Here is a 20979-nt window from a genome sequence, read left to right on the forward strand (position 1 = left end):
CGAAAACAAGCAGAATAACAAGACTTTCAAGATATGAAACAATTCTCGTTTTCTTTGATGAAGATGTCTAATGTTGAAAAATTTAAATAAAGATAAATATTTTTGCTGCAGATCTTGTATTCCATCAAGGCACCATTCACCCATATACGAACTGTTGATAGTTCATCTGCCATTAGTCTCTCGCTCTTAGAGCCCAAAAAAGAGTCTCCAACCTAACCAGTTGCACACCAAAACGTTTACATTCCTGTGTCTTATTTACAAATATTTTAATGGAATGTGCTTGAACAAACTAAAGCAACTTGTACCCCCCCTCGACATAAATCTTCCTGACAAGCAGCAAAGTCCCACCCTTACAGTGTAGAAACCCATAGATGCTGGAAAGCCTTCTACTCAAATAGTTTCTTTCCTTAAATTGCTAGACTTTGGAATTCTCTCAGAGTCTCTGCTTCCCTGATTCTACTGACATGCAGAAGTTCAAGTGTAATGTAAACAAACATCTTGCTGTTCAACTCTCTACATTACAAAAAAAAAAAAAAATGTAGAAAATGATTTTGTAACTTTCACATTTTGTTACATTACAAAAAAAATTATAATTTTTTTTAGAAGGAATTAGACCTGGTGTCTAAAGATCAGAGTTTATTTTAATGCATTAGTAAATGTATTAATACTTTTAAAAGAAAACAGTGGCCATTATGCTGTAGATATATAAAAAGCTCAATAGGTATAGATATCCTAGAGCTAAATTAATATTGAGTAAAATGATTTATAATTTTAAATTAAAAATCAGTTTTGTTTGATTTTGTTTGTTTTTCCTTTTAAAACTGATTTTTAATTTAAAATTATGAATCATTTTACTTCTATATAAAATCGTATAAGTGGTACTGTGTCTTGTTTGGAGTGAAATAAAATAAAGAAAACACACAGCAGGAAGAGAGTTCCACAAGTCTGCAAAGTAAAAAATCTACTGGAATAGGAATTGGCAAAAAAAATCTACTGGAATAGGAATTGGCAAAAACCACTAAACTAACAAGTCTGCAGTTTTACAAAAACAGTTATAACATACTGAAATCCAATAGTGACATTTTACTTTGCTAGGGGATTATTTGGATTGGTTTTTGTATTCTATCAAGGCAAGAAAATATGGTCTGAGGCACCTCCCTAAATGTGGTAGCAATTTTCCATCTTAGAATGCATTGGAATCTGGCAAATATATCATTGTGGTTGGTTGTTTTTGTTTTACGGCATATCAACCCTTTATCAGGTTATTTAATACCAAATTAAGTTATTTTGAAGAAAAAATTTTTTTTTTAGAATATATTTGTTTTTTCCAAGTCGATTTCTATTTAACCCATAGTTGGGATCCTAACAGGTACTACCACTCTGGGTCAGAGTGGACCTGGGAGCAATGCCAATTAAAGGGTGGCTCCACACTCGGCAAAGCCCACAAGCGGGGACCTCGCCATCGGATATAGTTTAAGGTCATATCCAGGATCAATAACATTGAGATTAAGACCCATCACAAACTAAAGAAAACTAATAAATTACTATTAGGTGCAAAAACAATATTGTTTTCTCACATCTTACTTTTATGATTTCTGAATTAATTCATTGGTATATATATATATATATATATATATATATATATATATATATATATATATATATATATATAGCCATGTTATATATTATTTTGAAGCGCGTTTGTCGCCCTATCGAATCGTGTTATTTGTTACCATTCTCAATCTTTTCATTCATTTCGACAGCATAGACAAAATTCAAATCTGCACAATTTTCTTGTTCCGGTTCAAACAAGGCCAAAAAGCTGCTGAGACAGCTCGTGATATTAATGATGCATTTGGTCCAGGCACCACTAACAAACGTGTAGCACAAGAGTAGTACAAGAAATTTTGCAAGGGTGACGAGTTGCGGTTGCGTCCGGCTGACTGCAGTTGATAAACATTTGAAAGCCTTAATTGAAGCCGATCCTAGCAAAACCACATGAGAAGTTGCTGTTGAACTTAAGGTTGACCATTCAACAATCGTTCGCCATTTAAAGCAAATGGGGAAATCAAAAAAGTTGGATGAATGAGTGCCGCATAAATTGAACGATAATAAAAAAAAAAATCATCATTTTGAGGTGTCTTCTGTGCTCTTTCTGCACAACAAAAATTAGCCATTTCTCAAGCGGATTGTGATGTATGATGAGAAGTCGATCCTCTACGACAACCAATGACATTAGTCACAGTGGTTGGATGCTGGAGAAGCTCTACAACACTTACCGAAGCCAAAATTGCATTGAAAAAAAATTATGGTGTCTCATCCATCACAGCTTTTTGAATCTGGATGAAACAATTACAGCGGAGAAGTACTGCCGACAAATTGACGAAATGCACCAGAAGCCCCAATGCATATGTGCCAGAGATTGGTCAATATGAAGGGACCAATTCTCCATGACAACACTTGCCCTCATGTCGCTCAATTGATCCTGCAAAAGCTAAACGAATTGGGCTACGAGACTGCCTCATCTGCCATATTCACCGAACTTCTTGCGCACAGATTATCACTTTTTCAACAACGTCCTTTTTTTTTCTTTTTCTTTTTTTCCTCTCTCCAAAGGTGGTCCCCACTTATCAAGGCCCAGAAGCCACTCGAGGATAAGGGTTATTGCGTGTACAGTAAACTAACGTACTGTACACGCAATAACCCTTATCCTCGAGTGGCTTCTGGGCCTTGATAAATCTCACCTCTGAGATTTGAAAAAGTGTCTTAAGGGGGCGGTTCATCAGGAATTTAATTATGTTGAACTTGAAGACATCCAGGTTGTAGTCAGGTGGGAAACAGGCAAACAGAACAGAGTTCCACAGGTGTGCACTTCTAAGAAAGAAGCTTTGTTCATGGAATTTACGTTTTGGTTTTGGAGTGGGGAAAATTTTTGACAGTGGTTTCAGCTAGACGGGTGTTTTTCGTGAAAGATCGGCGAGGGGGGGGGGACAGGGATTGGAGCTCAGACAAGCACTTGCCATGGAAGTAACGATAAAACAAAGACAGGCTTGCAATGTCTCTCCTGTGGGGGAGAGGTTGCAGGGAAGAGAAAAGGGCATCCCCCACTAAGCCTATTTTGTACTCTGTCAAGGCAGGATATGCTGTTTTGAGCAGCTCCTGCCCAGATGTGGCAGCAGGACTCCATCTTTGGACGTACTTGGCTTTTATAGAGATAGAGAATTGCATCAACCGTGAGATATCTTCTGGAACGGTAGAAGGATCCTACCATTTTTCCAGCAACCTTGGCAACAGACTTGATGTACGTGTTCCATTTCAGGTCAGGAGTAAAGGTCAAGCCCAGAAGCTTATCAAAACATGGGGCTTCCCTTAGACGAGAGCCATCCATTTCAATTGATGCCAGATGGGGATCAGAGGGTTGATGATGTAAAGATAGAAGCTTGGTTTTGGATGCATTAAAAGTAACCAGCCACCTCTTCCCCCACTGTACCACGCGCTCAAGATCAGAAAGAACTTTGTCATTTACGGCTTTTGATGTGTTGCCATAGATGGTCGTGTCATCAGCATAGATGTCAACAAATGATTTAAGTATGTGTTTTGGGAGATCATTAATGTAGATCAGGAAGAGAGTTGGGCCCAGGATGGACCCCTGAGGGACCAGCATTAATACTGAGGGCCTCTGATTTCTGCCCATTAACCACTACTCTTATGAGTCTATCAGAGAGAAATGATTTAATGATTGAGAAAACATTTCCAGTTATACCGTAGCTGGGAATCTTGTGAAATAGGCCTTTATGCCATACCTTATCGAAGGCTTTTGATATGTCAAGAGTAATTGCCCTAGAGAGGAAGCCTTTGTCAAGAGCTTCACTAATCCTATGTGATATAACCGTTAGCACATTTGATGTAGATCTGGCAGAACGGAAACCATATTGTGTGTCACTAAGGTTGTTTCTGCCGAGGTGGTTGATTACTTCTTTATTTAATATGGATTCCAGCAACTTACTCATGACACACAAGAGACTTATTAGTCTGTACTAAGGAGATGACTTATCACCTGAATTCTTAAAGAAAGGGCATACTGATGAGGTTTTTCAGGGTGTTGGAAAGCACTTCTCCTTAAGGCAACGCTTAAACAGTTTTGTAAGTATGGGAGCTAGTTCTGGTTGAAGCTTTTTCAGCACTATAATTGGAATGCCGTCAGGGCCAGTTGCTTTACTGGAATCAAGGTTCTTGATTAGCTTGGCGACATCACGCACAGATATTTGTATGTTGCATAGCGTGTTGTTTGTTATAGAGGGAAATACAGGGAGTTGATGGCCTTCGTCGCATAAGGTAGAATTAGCTGCAAAGTTCTTGGCAAATAGTTTGGCCTCGTCTGATGCTGACAAGATGACCTCAGGATGATGGTTGGGATAGAACGCATGCTTCTGTTCACGATCCGGTTCGCTATTTGTCAAAACTGGTGGGAACCAAGCCCTTGCTCAGCTACTTTTGATTTAACAGACTGAGGATATAGCTCTCTTGCATTTTTTATTACTCTTTTACAGTGGCTGCTGGCAATCCTGAAAGCAGCACATTCTGGGAAGAACCATAGCTGGCTGTTAGGATTTTGTTGGAATTTTTTGGATGGAATGAATTGGTCTATGCCTACAAGTCTGATACTATGGAGGACACATCCTTTTTAAACATGGAATGCAGGAGTAGATCAGATATAAATGTACGGAAGCTATCCCAGTAGAGTATCGATATACAGTATGGTGGAGAGGTACGTTTGAAGACTTATTGCGTTTCGTTTTTATCTTAACTGATACAACCGAGTGGTTGGAAGATTCCAGAAGAGACAGAACGGAACATGAACATAGGGGAAGTTGTGAGAAAAAGGTCTAGAAGGCTAGCATACTGGCTGGAAGTAATGGGCACACGGGTGGGTTCGTGAACAATCTGGGTGAGGTCATAGATAAATTCTCCTTTCATGCTTACGAATGAAATGAAAACTAAGAAAATATAATAAACATCTCCGATATTAAATCAGGAAGGTGGTGAATTTTGAAGGGGCATTATCATTTCACTCACTAGAAATTGTCTCACGGGTCATCATCAGTGATCCTTCACTGGCAGTAACCCATGGTATTCGCTGGAGACAGAGTGACAACAAGTCTCCCCAGATTTCCAATGTTCTCCACCTCTTGACCACTCGTGCAGATGATTGTGCGTTATCGCAACAGCTGTTTGCCATTGATTTCTCGCTGGCATCAGCCATTGGTGTTTCCTGGGGCTTGGGTGAAAAAATGCTTCCCCAAGGTACCAGATTTGAACTGCACACTTTCAGTGGAGATCTGGTTAGTACTCTCCTACCTCAAACTTTCCATCCTCCCTGACCCTCCACAACTAGTTGGTGTCGCGCCAGTTAATGTCATCTACAGTTTTTTTTTTTTTTTGGCACTTCATAGGGAACGTGGACTCTGTGTAAACAGGTTTTAATTTTATGGCTGTGAAAAATACTTGTAACTTTAAAATATTTGGAAATACTCAATGAAAAATCTTATTTATTATTAAAAGAACAGACTAAAAAATATTCTCATATAAAAATTGTTCGTTTTGCAGTTTAAAAAAAATAAATAAAATGAAATATTCAACTTCCTTCAATAAAAATAAAAGTTCAAAAACAAGTTCATTTTAAAAATGTTCCAAAAGCCAAGATGATGCTGAACTGGCCTTTAATCACTCCACTTTCAGAACTCTGGATTTATATGCTAATGGGATAAATAAACTGGTTTCTCGTTGGAAAAAATTTGTTGATTATAATGATTCTTATTTCGATTAATAAAGTTTATTATGAAAGGAGTTATGATCTTTTGAAGTTGAACGTCAAAAAACAACATTTTTGCACCAACCTAATAGCGCCTCGTGTTGCGTGGTCGTAAAATACACTTACGTAAGATATTTTAATTTACACAGATTTATTATTTATAGAGTCAATTATTTCATATTATATTGTACCCAATATATAGTCATGATTTAAAAAGTAAAAAAAAATAAATATGATTAGAGTGCCAGAAGCCAAAACCAAATCATAGTTACATGATTGAAATTGTGTATACAAGTTAAGCAAAGACTGAAATTTTTTGCACTCAATATGGTTGGACCGAGGAAAGGAGTGTGAATTTTATTAAATACAAGCTGGTTTCCATGACAAAAATGTTTTTGATAGACAAGATGCAAGCAAGGTTGATCGGACGGTTGGTTGGTTGGTTGTTTTACAGCATATCAACCCTTTTTGAGTTATTTAATGCCAAATCCAGTGATTTCGAAGAAAAAATTTATTATGTTCTAATTTTTCATATATTATTTATTTTCAAGTATCTATTCATAGTTTTTTTTTTTTTTCTTTCTTTCTTTACAAAATCCTTTTGGGTTATGTTATGTTAAATTTAACCATTAAAAAAAAAAAGAGAGAATTTGGGCTTCAAGGTATATATATCTTCAAATATTTATTCATAGAGTTTAGTTGAGTTGTTTTTGTTTTGTTTGTTTGCTTGATGAGATGTTTAACCAGAATATCAAACCTCGTTGATTTATTTATGCCTCGAGGGGGAGGGGGGGGGGCTTCCTTTTTTATTTATATATTTTAGACTAGTCTTGTTACTCTCAAAAAAGAGAGAATTTCATCCAAGCAGTCGTTTTTAAAGATATTCTTCATATTCTTAGATTTTAGATATTATTTTCTAACAGTATCAAGGGCTCCACATTTTATATTTTACAAAAAGATGTTTGACAGTGCAAATTTTCTGACAGAATGAACATTGTGGTTGCTGCTCTTGTTTAAGTATGAAGGTTGGTTGGTTGTTTTCGTTTTACGGCATATCAACCTTTTTCGGGTTATTTAATGCCGAATCCAAAGATTTTGAAGAAAAAATTTTTTTAAAAGAATATATTTGTTGTTTTCACGTCTGTTTTTATTTAACCCATAGTTGGGACGCTAACAGGTATTACCACTCCGGGTCAGAGTGGACCTGGGAGCAATGGTAATTAAAGGGTGGCTCCACACTCCCCAAAGCCCACAAGCTGGGGTCTCACCACTGGATATAGTTTAAGGTCATATCCAGGACCCTCATTGAGGGACTTTTACACTCTGCAGGGGGGCAGTCGGCGTATTCTAATGCCTCACCGACAGGGCCAAGTATGAAGGAGTGCGTGAATTTTGTATGGCCAATAAGTATTCTGTGTATGATTACTTGTTCCTTTCTTGATTTCATCTTCCAGGATGAGTTTGATTTGGTATAGTTTGTTATTTGTGTTCTTATTTCATTGTTGCTGCCATTTTGCATAAAATATTTGGTTGATTTTATGTTTAAAGTCAGTGTAGGGAATGTTCATTGTATCGGATTTGGCTGCTAAATCAGCTCTTTGGTTTCTTTTTATTCTGATATGGTTTGGAATCCAGCATATGATTCTTTTTTAGATAATGAGTTGATTCTATTTAGTAGTTTGATAATTAGAAGGTTTTTTAAAAAATTTTTTGTTATTTAGTGATGTTAGGTTAGAGAGTGAATCTGAAAATATTAGGAATTTCTTATGTTTATTTTTTTCTAAGATATTGAGAGCAAGATCGCTGGTACATACTTCAGCAGTAAAAATGCAACTTTCTGCTGGAAAGGCCTTTTTTTTTTTTTTTTTTTTAAAGAGTTGTTCTATTTGAAATGGCAGCACATGACACTGATCTTTAGAGCCGTTAGTAAAAATTTGTATGTGGTCAGAGTATTTCAGAAGAATATCACCAGTTTTTTCTGCGTAGGTATTAGGGTGGGTTTTCACTTTTGGGATTCATTTAATTTTAGAATTACTTTGGGTTTTTGGAGAATCCAAGGTGGAGTTTCAAGTAGAATGTGTTCCCGGATATTTTGAACAGACGTTTCTGATTCCTGTAGTATTGATTCCTTTCGAAGACTAAAGGGTTTTATAACTTTTCTTTTTGTTTCAAATGAGTCCCTTCATCTTGGATTGAACGTAATTTCGTATGCTCGATTATGTAGACGTCCTTTAAATTTAATATAATATTGGTCATCCAGTTTGTGACTCCTCATATTTAAAGCTTCTTAAATATAAATATCGCTTCTGCATTTTTTTTTTTTAGGATATTTTGGAATTTTGGCCATTCTTCATAGTTTATTTATTAGCTCTTTAAATGTGTTATATATTTCATTGTGTTTTTTTTGTTATTTCAGAATATGTTTCATCTTTTAAACATTTCAACTGTTTTCCTAGCTTCTAGGAAAGTTATTTTTTTTTAATGTTTTACCTCTGTTATTTCTTTTTGCTTTGTATATATATTTTACATATTTTGGAGTATGCAGGATGGTTTTCTCTGCAGTTTGTACATTTTAATTCATTGGTACACGCTTCCTCTGAGTGGTCTGGCTTTCTATATGTTTCTTTTCCTTTGCGGGGTTCCTTGTGGTGTCCATCCTTGTGACAAAACATTTTAGAGGAGCTGGTATATATTTCTCTACTTTTACGTTTAAATAACCAATTTTAACTTCTTTTGGTATTGTTGTGGAATCGAAAGTTAGTATATATGTATTTGTCACAATCAGCCTACCGTACCGTTTTATATTTATATGTATGCAGTTGATCATTCCTTATTTTCTCACTTCCTTTTTGTTTCTTCTTCCATTGCTAGAAATAACTTGTAGCTTTGCATCACTCCTTTAGATATATTCAGTCTTTCATGTGGGAAGATTCTACATTTGTATTCGTAGAATTTATTGATTTTAAGTTTTGGCCATCTTTCTGATTGGTGACTTCTATCAAGATGCTTCCATCTATTTTTTTTTTTTTTATTGTTTTAAAATGTTTAGCATTTTCTCTATTAAGAATGGTAATAATTCATCAATTTTTTTTTTTTTTCTTTTTTAGTAATTCAATAATCAGGAATCTTGGAAAATTTTTTTTTCTTTTGTAGATGATAAGGCTTTTCCATTATTTTCTCGTCTTCTGAGCTGGAGAGATCAGAGATATCTGAATGGTTTCTTTTCCGGTATTCAGCGTCTAAAAGGTTTTCGATAAATAATTTATTCATTTTTATCTATCATGCTCCATACCCGCCTTGGAATCCATAATTGGGACATAGCAAGGGGGAAACCCATTCGCCTTGCTTATGTCGGGTCTACATGATAGACATACTCTTTTGGTCAGTAAAATCTCAAGCACTTTCTGTTGATTAAATCATTTAAAATCAATTTGTTTAGCAGAAGCAGATGTGAAGAGTTTTTGTTTGACCCTTAGCCATCACTTGCCATTATATATTTGAGGATAACATTAAGTAGGTGGAAGATAAGTATTTTGTTAAGTTTGGGGTGGTTTATATATAATGGAGCTTGACATGACCAGCCGATTGATCAGATTGGGCCTTTCTAACCTCTCGTCAGGCCAAAGTGGTGTGTGTTAGTTGAGATGCTTAAACCTGACCTTCAAGTACTTCAACCACCAAGTCCTTCGACACTCATGACGAACAGGTGGCCCCTTTGAAAGACTTAGTTTCTGTAGGGGAGCAGCTAGCACATTCTACAGCCCCGCTGTGGTCGGACGGTCTATAGAATTTTACGATTATATAGATATATTGGAAAGTATTTTGTACAATCATACAAGGTGCCTTCGATAAGTCTCCAGGTTTGTACAGGTATTTAAAATTGTCATAGACTCTTGAAAATTCAGTATGTTATTGCTATACATCTTATGAGATGACTGGCCAATTTTTATGATTTCAGGTCAAAATAGCTACAGCAGGAAGTGAAATAAACCCTACTAAAGCCTGGTTGTCACATCTGGTGAATTTCAAAAATTCAATCTGGTCATGATGATACTTTAGAAGAACGATATGCAATAAAATATTGTTTAAAACCTAGAAAAAATGCCACAGAAACGTATGGAATGCTTCAGACTGCTTTCGGACCATCTTGCAGGAAAAAAGCATCAGTTTCTGAGTGGCAAAAGATTCAAGGAAGGCAGGGAGTGTATAAGGGACAATGAGAGATGTGGGAGGAGTAAGTAATAACACCAGAGTTGATTGGCCAAATAAAGAATTTCATGGATAAGGACCATCATGTGTCTATAGAGACAATAAGTGCACAGTTTAATGTCAGTGTGGGAACTGTATACACAATTATTCACGAGGAACTGAAGATGCAGAAGATTTGCGCAAAGTTTGTCCCAAGGATCATTTCACAACTCTATCCTTGTCACAGATTACTTTGGAGGAGATTACTTTGAAGGGGACTAGAGTTTCATGTGCATGCTATCAATAAATGTACGCATGCAAAAAAAGTGTGCAAACTTATTGAAGGCACTTTGTATTCCAATGGGTCACATCGCTTGACATCAGTCATTTGGAACGTTCAAAAATATGTCCAACATTGATGCCGATGGATCAAATTAACACATGGAGGGGATTGGTTGATGATGACTCAATCCTGGAAGTGAAATGGCAACAGACAGAGGAAGTCGAAAGTCATTTCCAAAACGTCTAACCTCCGCAGGGGACAAAACGAAAACTTCTAAAAAAGTAAATTTTTAAATGTTGAAATTTAAAGTTAGAATTGAATGCATATAGAAAAAAATCCTAGAATTTCTCACAAAAAAAAAAAAAAAAAGGGCAGCCAATTATCTTTTTTTTTTTTTTTTTTTTTAAACAGTTCAAAATGTACATTAAAGGCTCAAAAATGATAAACTTAAAAATACAAACCCGACAGTCCCTCTGAATGGTTTTGATAAGAGCATCATAGGTTTCCTTCTCCAGGGTGATTCCATCTGGGTGGATATCCATGAAGTCTAGATCTTTCAACGTTGGACTTTCTTTGGCACGCTCGTGTTTGGATGCTTTCCGCTTGTACGTACTGCCTTTCAAGTCGTATTTTTCAGCCAGTTTGACCGACGATGGCAGCAGATTATTCATTACACAGAAGCGGATGTTTTTGCCAGCACACTTTATAGAAGAAAAAAGGGAAAAAAAGATCATTTTTAAGGCATTTTCTAGGGGGAAAAAATAAAAAAATAAATAATAAAGTTTTCAAAACAAAATTTCATATACAAGGTGTCCAAAAAAACTGGATCGATCAAAAATAAAATGGAATAACAGAAGCAGCAAACCAGCAGCAAAATATTTCAGAGCATCCATACTAAAGTTATCAGTCGTTACACCACTGAAGAGTGGATATTTATTGTAGAGAAGTACTTTCGGTTAAATTCAAATTTGAAATCAAACAGATTCTTTTGAAACACCCTGTTCAAAAGAATGATATAATAAACCAAAAAACTAATATTTTGATTAATATTTAAAAAATATTTTAATAGTATTTAGTTCGATTTTGAATTTCACTTCTGCTACATTCATAACGTATCGATAACATTGAATGGTGTCGTGATAAAGGAGCGTAACACTTAACAATACCCGAAATAATATGATGTAATTTCAAAAGAATCTATTTATTTTTAATATCTAAAAAATAATTTAATATTTTAATTTATATTTTAAAAATATTTTAATCATTAATTTGGAGTTTATTTTCAATATTCAGACACAAATTTTTACTCAATATAAAAAGATACAATTTTAAAACCCTTTTCAAGGTAATAGTAGAAATAAGGCCTTTTCAAGACAAAAGTCAAAATTCAAAGACTTTTCAAGCCTGTGTGAATCCTGTCAATAAGTTCTTAGTCTAATTCAGACTAAAAAATTTTTATTCTTGGCTAGTCTTTGATCTTGAAGTAGTATTTTATTTTTATTTCCTTACATCAAGTGGTTTCATGCTTTGTCTGAAGGGATTTCCATTAAAAAAAAGAAAAAAAGTGCCATTTCTTTTTCTAAGGAAATAACTTAAATTGCTCATGTCAAACTCAGAGCCCAATTGGATTATTAGTTTAGAAATTACAGTTATTAAAGTAAAACTATTGTTGAAAATTTCATGTGTTCATAAAGTATTGCTTTCTGATGGATAAAAATACTGTTCAATCAAAGCAATGGTTTGGTAAGTGTTATTCAGACTCTGCTCCATTAAAAACAATGGTTAAGAAGTGGTATACTAACTAAACGTGGTCGTAAAGACACAAACGATCATGAACACTCAGGTTACCAAAATTCAGCAGTTGTCCTGGAAAAGGTCAAAACAGTTTGCAAACTCCTTTTGGCTGATCGTAAATTAAAGTTGCGTGAGATAATGGGTGTTTAAAATAAAAGTGTATTCACTTTTTTGCATGAGCATTTGTGAATAAAAAATCCGTGTTCAAAGCGAGCACTGTTTGCTGACAATCGATGAAAAATAGTGTTCAATGATTCAGAGCCTGACATTTCTAAATTTTTGAGATGAGGATTGGTTATTCATATTTGGATTCATTGAATTACTGTTCTCATCTTGAGTGTGATTTTCCCAATGCTTTGGCCGATGTACCCTCCAATTTTCTTCAAGTGCATCTTGTCGAACTCGGGTCTGCAAGGACCTGTAGCACAGTGATTAGGGTACTTGAAAAAGATCGATTGAAAAAAGTGATTATCCTAAAGGTTGAAGGTTCAATTCTCAGTGTGGGTGACAGAAAAATACAATTGCGAATTACTTAGGACCTCTATTTCTACAGTTGACGGAACAAGAGCATGCTACTCCTGTGAAGTAAATAAAGCGCTCCGTGTAAAATTCCATCCAAATTCCAGAGTTCGACAAGATGCACCTGAAGAAGGTCGGAGGTTACGCAGACCAAAACGTAAAAATGACACACTTAAGATGAGGACACAAATACGGATTCAGAGTGTTGTTTGCAACAGTTTCAAAAAAACTTTTGTATCGATGTTTGAAAATGGATGAAACGTGGATGCACCACTTTTGCCTGTCAACTGAATGAACAGCAGCAGTGAATGTATTTTGTCCACCAATTACCTTGAATAAAGAATGATGAATAGCACATATTACATGGCATTATTGGTGCATTTGAAGGCAAAAATTGCTGTTAGCAATATATTTAAAAAAAAAAAAAAAAAAAACACAAATGAAGAAAAAAAGTGCTTCTCACCAAGACAATACACCATCTTATAAGTCTATCTCTCCCTTTAAATTTCTTTCATATCCATTCTGTTCTGCGGGTTACACCCCCAGCAACTGCTGGCGGACCACAAAAGAATGCCCCAGGGAAAGAGATTTGGCTTCAATGAAGAAGTAATATCAGAAACTGAGACATATTTTGCGGTATTTATTTGCTTCCCCATGACAGCAAAAATGTGACACAAGGTCGTTTTAATGTGGGAGAAAAACATCTCCCCAAAAAGGGTCACTCTGGTAGTAGGCAAAAATAAAAATTTTCTTAGTATAGAAGGGTTCCCTTTACATTGACTAAGGACAAATTAACTGAAGTGTAACATCAGAACAGATACTACATTATCAGTGAATGACAGTATATTGATGAAATTTCATATATATTTCATAGTATATTGATCAAATTTCACTGAAAAATTGTTTTCTTTATTTGTTAAGGTTGGGATTTATTGAGTGATGTGTTATATTTTGTTTGCTTGCATTTGTATACAGTATATGTATATTTTGTTTGCTTGCATTTGTATACAGTATATGTATATTTTGTTTGATTGCATCTGTATACAGTATATGTACATTTTGTTTGATTGCATCTGTATACAGTATATGTATATTTTGTTTGATTGCATCTGTATACAGTATATGTACATTTTGTTTGATTGTATCTGTATACAGTATATGTATATTTTGTTTGATTGTATCTGTATACAGTATATGTACATTTTGTTTGATTGCATTTGTATACAGTATATGTATATTTTGTTTGATTGCATTTGTATACAGTATATGTATATTTTGTTTGATTGCATCTGTATACTGTATATGTACATTTTGTTTGCTTGTATCTGTATACAGTATATGCACATTTTGTTTGCTTGCATCTGTATACAGTATATGTACATTTTGTTTGATTGCATCTGTATACAGTATATATACATTTTGTTTGATTGCATCTGTATACAGTATATGTACATTTTGTTTGATTGTATCTGTATACAGTATATGTATATTTTGTTTGATTGCATCTGTATACAGTATATGTATATTTTGTTTGATTGTATCTGTATACAGTATATGTATATTTTGTTTGATTGTATCTGTATACAGTATATGTATATTTTGTTTGATTGCATCTGTATACAGTATATGTATATTTTGTTTGATTGCATCTGTATACAGTATATATACATTTTGTTTGATTGCATCTGTATACAGTATATGTACATTTTGTTTGATTGCATCTGTATACAGTATATGTACATTTTGTTTGATTGCATCTGTATACAGTATATGTATATTTTGTTTGATTGCATTTGTATACAGTATATGTATATTTTGTTTGATTGCATCTGTATACAGTATATGTACATTTTGTTTGATTGCATCTGTATACAGTATATGTACATTTTGTTTGATTGCATCTGTATACAGTATATGTACATTTTGTTTGCTTGTATCTGTATACAGTATATGTATATTTTGTTTGATTGCATCTGTATACAGTATATGTACATTTTGTTTGATTGTATCTGTATACAGTATATGTATATTTTGTTTGATTGCATCTGTATACAGTATATGTATATTTTGTTTGATTGCATCTGTATACAGTATATGTATATTTTGTTTGATTGCATTTGTATACAGTATATGTACATTTTGTTTGATTGCATTTGTATACAGTATATGTACATTTTGTTTGATTGCATCTGTATACAGTATATGTACATTTTGTTTGATTGTATCTGTATACAGTATATGTACATTTTGTTTGATTGCATCTGTATACTGTATATGTACATTTTGTTTGCTTGTATCTGTATACAGTATATGTACATTTTGTTTGATTGCATTTGTATACAGTATATGTACATTTTGTTTGATTGTATCTGTATACAGTATATGTACATTTTGTTTGCTTGCATTTGTATACAGTATATGTACATTTTGTTTGATTGTATCTGTATACAGTATATGTATATTTTGTTTGATTGCATCTGTATACAGTATATGTATATTTTGTTTGCTTGCATCTGTATACAGTATATGTACATTTTGTTTGATTGTATCTGTATACAGTATATGTACATTTTGTTTGATTGTATCTGTATACAGTATATGTACATTTTGTTTGATTGTATCTGTATACAGTATATGTACATTTTGTTTGATTGTATCTGTATACAGTATATGTACATTTTGTTTGATTGCATCTGTATACAGTATATGTACATTTTGTTTGATTGCATCTGTATACAGTATATGTACATTTTGTTTGATTGCATCTGTATACAGTATATGTACATTTTGTTTGATTGCATCTGTATACAGTATATGTACATTTTGTTTGATTGTACCTGTATACAGTATATGTACATTTTGTTTGATTGTACCTGTATACAGTATATGTATATTTTGTTTGATTGCATCTGTATACAGTATATGTATATTTTGTTTGCTTGCATCTGTATACAGTATATGTACATTTTGTTTGCTTGCATCTGTATACAGTATATGTACATTTTGTTTGATTGTATCTGTATACAGTATATGTACATTTTGTTTGATTGCATCTGTATACAGTATATGTACATTTTGTTTGATTGCATCTGTATACAGTATATGTACATTTTGTTTGATTGCATCTGTATACAGTATATGTACATTTTGTTTGATTGTACCTGTATACAGTATATGTACATTTTGTTTGATTGAACCTGTATACAGTATATGTACATTTTGTTTGATTGCATCTGTATACAGTATATGTACATTTTGTTTGATTGCATCTGTATACAGTATATGTACATTTTGTTTGATTGCATCTGTATACAGTATATGTACATTTTGTTTGCTTGTATCTGTATACAGTATATGTATATTTTGTTTGATTGTACCTGTATACAGTATATGTACATTTTGTTTGATTGTATCTGTATACAGTATATGTACATTTTGTTTGATTGTACCTGTATACAGTATATGTACATTTTGTTTGATTGTACCTGTATACAGTATATGTACATTTTGTTTGATTGCATCTGTATACAGTATATGTACATTTTGTTTGATTGCATCTGTATACAGTATATGTACATTTTGTTTGATTGCATCTGTATACAGTATATGTACATTTTGTTTGATTGTACCTGTATACCGTATATGTACATTTTGTTTGATTGTACCTGTATACAGTATATGTATATTTTGTTTGATTGCATCTGTATACAGTATATGTATATTTTGTTTGCTTGCATCTGTATACAGTATATGTACATTTTGTTTGATTGTATCTGTATACAGTATATGTACATTTTGTTTGATTGTATCTGTATACAGTATATGTACATTTTGTTTGATTGCATCTGTATACAGTATATGTACATTTTGTTTGATTGCATCTGTATACAGTATATGTACATTTTGTTTGATTGCATCTGTATACAGTATATGTACATTTTGTTTGATTGCATCTGTATACAGTATATGTACATTTTGTTTGATTGCATCTGTATACAGTATATGTACATTTTGTTTGATTGTACCTGTATACAGTATATGTACATTTTGTTTGATTGTATCTGTATACAGTATATGTACATTTTGTTTGATTGCATCTGTATACAGTATATGTACATTTTGTTTGATTGCATCTGTATACAGTATATGTACATTTTGTTTGATTGCATCTGTATACAGTATATGTACATTTTGTTTGATTGCATCTGTATACAGTATATGTACATTTTGTTTGATTGCATCTGTATACAGTATATGTACATTTTGTTTGATTGCATCTGTATACAGTATATGTACATTTTGTTTGATTGTACCTGTATACAGTATATGTACATTTTGTTTGATTGAATCTGTATACAGTATATGTACATTTTGTTTGATTGCATCTGTATACAGTATATGTACATTTTGTTTTATTGTATCTGTATACAGTATATGTACATTTTGTTTGATTGCATCTGTATACAGTATATGTACATTTTGTTTGATTGCATCTGTATACAGTATATGTACATTTTGTTTGATTGTACCTGTATACAGTATATGTACATTTTGTTTGATTGTATCTGTATACAGTATATGTACATTTTGTTTGATTGCATCTGTATACAGTATATGTACATTTTGTTTGATTGCATCTGTATACAGTATATGTACATTTTGTTTGATTGCATCTGTATACAGTATATGTACATTTTGTTTGATTGCATCTGTATACAGTATATGTACATTTTGTTTGATTGTACCTGTATACAGTATATGTACATTTTGTTTGATTGCATTTGTATACAGTATATGTACATTTTGTTTGATTGTACCTGTATACAGTATATGTACATTTTGTTTGATTGCATCTGTATACAGTATATGTACATTTTGTTTGATTGTACCTGTATACAGTATATGTACATTTTGTTTGATTGCATCTGTATACAGTATATGTACATTTTGTTTGATTGTACCTGTATACAGTATATGTACATTTTGTTTGATTGTACCTGTATACAGTATATGTACATTTTGTTTGATTGCATTTGTATACAGTATATGTACATTTTGTTTGATTGCATCTGTATACAGTATATGTACATTTTGTTTGATTGTACCTGTATACAGTATATGTACATTTTGTTTGATTGCATCTGTATACAGTATATGTACATTTTGTTTGATTGCATCTGTATACAGTATATGTACATTTTGTTTGATTGCATCTGTATACAGTATATGTACATTTTGTTTGATTGTACCTGTATACAGTATATGTACATTTTGTTTGATTGCATCTGTATACAGTATATGCACATTTTGTTTGATTGTATCTGTATACAGTATATGTACATTTTGTTTGATTGCATCTGTATACAGTATATGTACATTTTGTTTGATTGTATTTGTATACAGTATATGTACATTTTGTTTGATTGCATCTGTATACAGTATATGTACATTTTGTTTGATTGCATCTGTATACAGTATATGTACATTTTGTTTGATTGCATCTGTATACAGTATATGTACATTTTGTTTGATTGCATCTGTATACAGTATATGTACATTTTGTTTGATTGTACCTGTATACAGTATATGTACATTTTGTTTGATTGTACCTGTATACAGTATATGTACATTTTGTTTGATTGCATTTGTATACAGTATATGTACATTTTGTTTGATTGCATTTGTATACAGTATATGTACATTTTTTTTGATTGCATTTGTATACAGTATATGTACATTTTGTTTGATTGTACCTGTATACAGTATATGTACATTTTGTTTGATTGCATCTGTATACAGTATATGTACATTTTGTTTGATTGTACCTGTATACAGTATATGTACATTTTGTTTGATTGCATCTGTATACAGTATATGTACATTTTGTTTGATTGTACCTGTATACAGTATATGTACATTTTGTTTGATTGTACCTGTATACAGTATATGTACATTTTGTTTGATTGCATTTGTATACAGTATATGTACATTTTGTTTGATTGCATCTGTATACAGTATATGTATATTTTGTTTGATTGTACCTGTATACAGTATATGTACATTTTGTTTGATTGTACCTGTATACAGTATATGTACATTTTGTTTGATTGTACCTGTATACAGTATATGTACATTTTGTTTGATTGCATCTGTATACAGTATATGTACATTTTGTTTGATTGCATCTGTATACAGTATATGTACATTTTGTTTGATTGCATCTGTATACAGTATATGTACATTTTGTTTGATTGTACCTGTATACAGTATATGTACATTTTGTTTGATTGTACCTGTATACAGTATATGTATATTTTGTTTGATTGCATCTGTATACAGTATATGTATATTTTGTTTGCTTGCATCTGTATACAGTATATGTACATTTTGTTTGATTGTATCTGTATACAGTATATGTACATTTTGTTTGATTGTATTTGTATACAGTATATGTACATTTTGTTTGATTGCATCTGTATACAGTATATGTACATTTTGTTTGATTGCATCTGTATACAGTATATGTACATTTTGTTTGATTGTACCTGTATACAGTATATGTACATTTTGTTTGATTGTACCTGTATACAGTATATGTACATTTTGTTTGATTGCATCTGTATACAGTATATGTACATTTTGTTTGATTGCATCTGTATACAGTATATGTATATTTTGTTTGATTGCATCTGTATACAGTATATGTACATTTTGTTTGCTTGTATCTGTATACAGTATATGTATATTTTGTTTGATTGTACCTGTATACAGTATATGTACATTTTGTTTGATTGTATCTGTATACAGTATATGTACATTTTGTTTGATTGTACCTGTATACAGTATATGTACATTTTGTTTGATTGTACCTGTATACAGTATATGTACATTTTGTTTGATTGCATCTGTATACAGTATATGTACATTTTGTTTGATTGCATCTGTATACAGTATATGTACATTTTGTTTGATTGCATCTGTATACAGTATATGTACATTTTGTTTGATTGTACCTGTATACAGTATACGTACATTTTGTTTGATTGTACCTGTATACAGTATATGTATATTTTGTTTGATTGCATCTGTATACAGTATATGTATATTTTGTTTGCTTGCATCTGTATACAGTATATGTACATTTTGTTTGATTGTATCTGTATACAGTATATGTACATTTTGTTTGATTGTATCTGTATACAGTATATGTACATTTTGTTTGATTGTATCTGTATACAGTATATGTACATTTTGTTTGATTGCATCTGTATACAGTATATGTACATTTTGTTTGATTGCATCTGTATACAGTATATGTACATTTTGTTTGATTGCATCTGTATACAGTATATGTACATTTTGTTTGATTGCATCTGTATACAGTATATGTACATTTTGTTTGATTGCATCTGTATACAGTATATGTACATTTTGTTTGATTGCATCTGTATACAGTATATGTACATTTTGTTTGATTGCATCTGTATACAGTAGATGTACATTTTGTTTGATTGTACCTGTATACAGTATATGTACATTTTGTTTGATTGTATCTGTATACAGTATATGTACATTTTGTTTGATTGCATCTGTATACAGTATATGTACATTTTGTTTGATTGCATCTGTATACAGTATATGTACATTTTGTTTGATTGCATCTGTATACAGTATATGTACATTTTGTTTGATTGCATCTGTATACAGTATATGTACATTTTGTTTGATTGCATCTGTATACAGTATATGTACATTTTGTTTGATTGCATCTGTATACAGTATATGTACATTTTGTTTGATTGCATCTGTATACAGTATATGTACATTTTGTTTGATTGTACCTGTATACAGTATATGTACATTTTGTTTGATTGTATCTGTATACAGTATATGTACATTTTGTTTGATTGCATCTGTATACAGTATATGTACATTTTGTTTGATTGTATCTGTATACAGTATATGTACATTTTGTTTGATTGTATCTGTATACAGTATATGTACATTTTGTTTGATTGCATCTGTATACAGTATATGTACATTTTGTTTGATTGCATCTGTATACAGTATATGTACATTTTGTTTGATTGTACCTGTATACAGTATATGTACATTTTGTTTGATTGTATCTGTATACAGTATATGTACATTTTGTTTGATTGCATCTGTATACAGTATATGTACATTTTGTTTGATTGCATCTGTATACAGTATATGTACATTTTGTTTGATTGCATCTGTATACAGTATATGTACATTTTGTTTGATTGCATCTGTATACAGTATATGTACATTTTGTTTGATTGTACCTGTATACAGTATATGTACATTTTGTTTGATTGCATCTGTATACAGTATATGCACATTTTGTTTGATTGTATCT

General features: G+C 32.4%; 1 protein-coding gene across 11 annotated transcripts in view; it reads right to left on the bottom strand.

Moving 5' to 3' along the window:
• LOC145246120 (phosphatidylinositol 4-phosphate 5-kinase type-1 alpha-like) overlaps positions 1–20979 on the bottom strand; it is a 397047-nt gene that overhangs the window by 198402 nt on the left and 177666 nt on the right. For all 11 annotated transcript variants that reach the window (XM_080107962.1, XM_080107960.1, XM_080107967.1 and 8 more), the window contains exon 8: positions 10745–10984. In XM_080107962.1, the coding sequence (XP_079964088.1) occupies positions 10745–10984 (240 nt within the window). The remainder of the gene's footprint in view (positions 1–10744; positions 10985–20979) is intronic.

The sequence above is a fragment of the Euprymna scolopes genome, chromosome 23, assembly GCF_053919585.1.
Source record: "Euprymna scolopes isolate OS-2025 chromosome 23, ASM5391958v1, whole genome shotgun sequence".
NCBI classification, from domain to species: Eukaryota; Metazoa; Mollusca; class Cephalopoda; order Sepiida; family Sepiolidae; genus Euprymna; species Euprymna scolopes.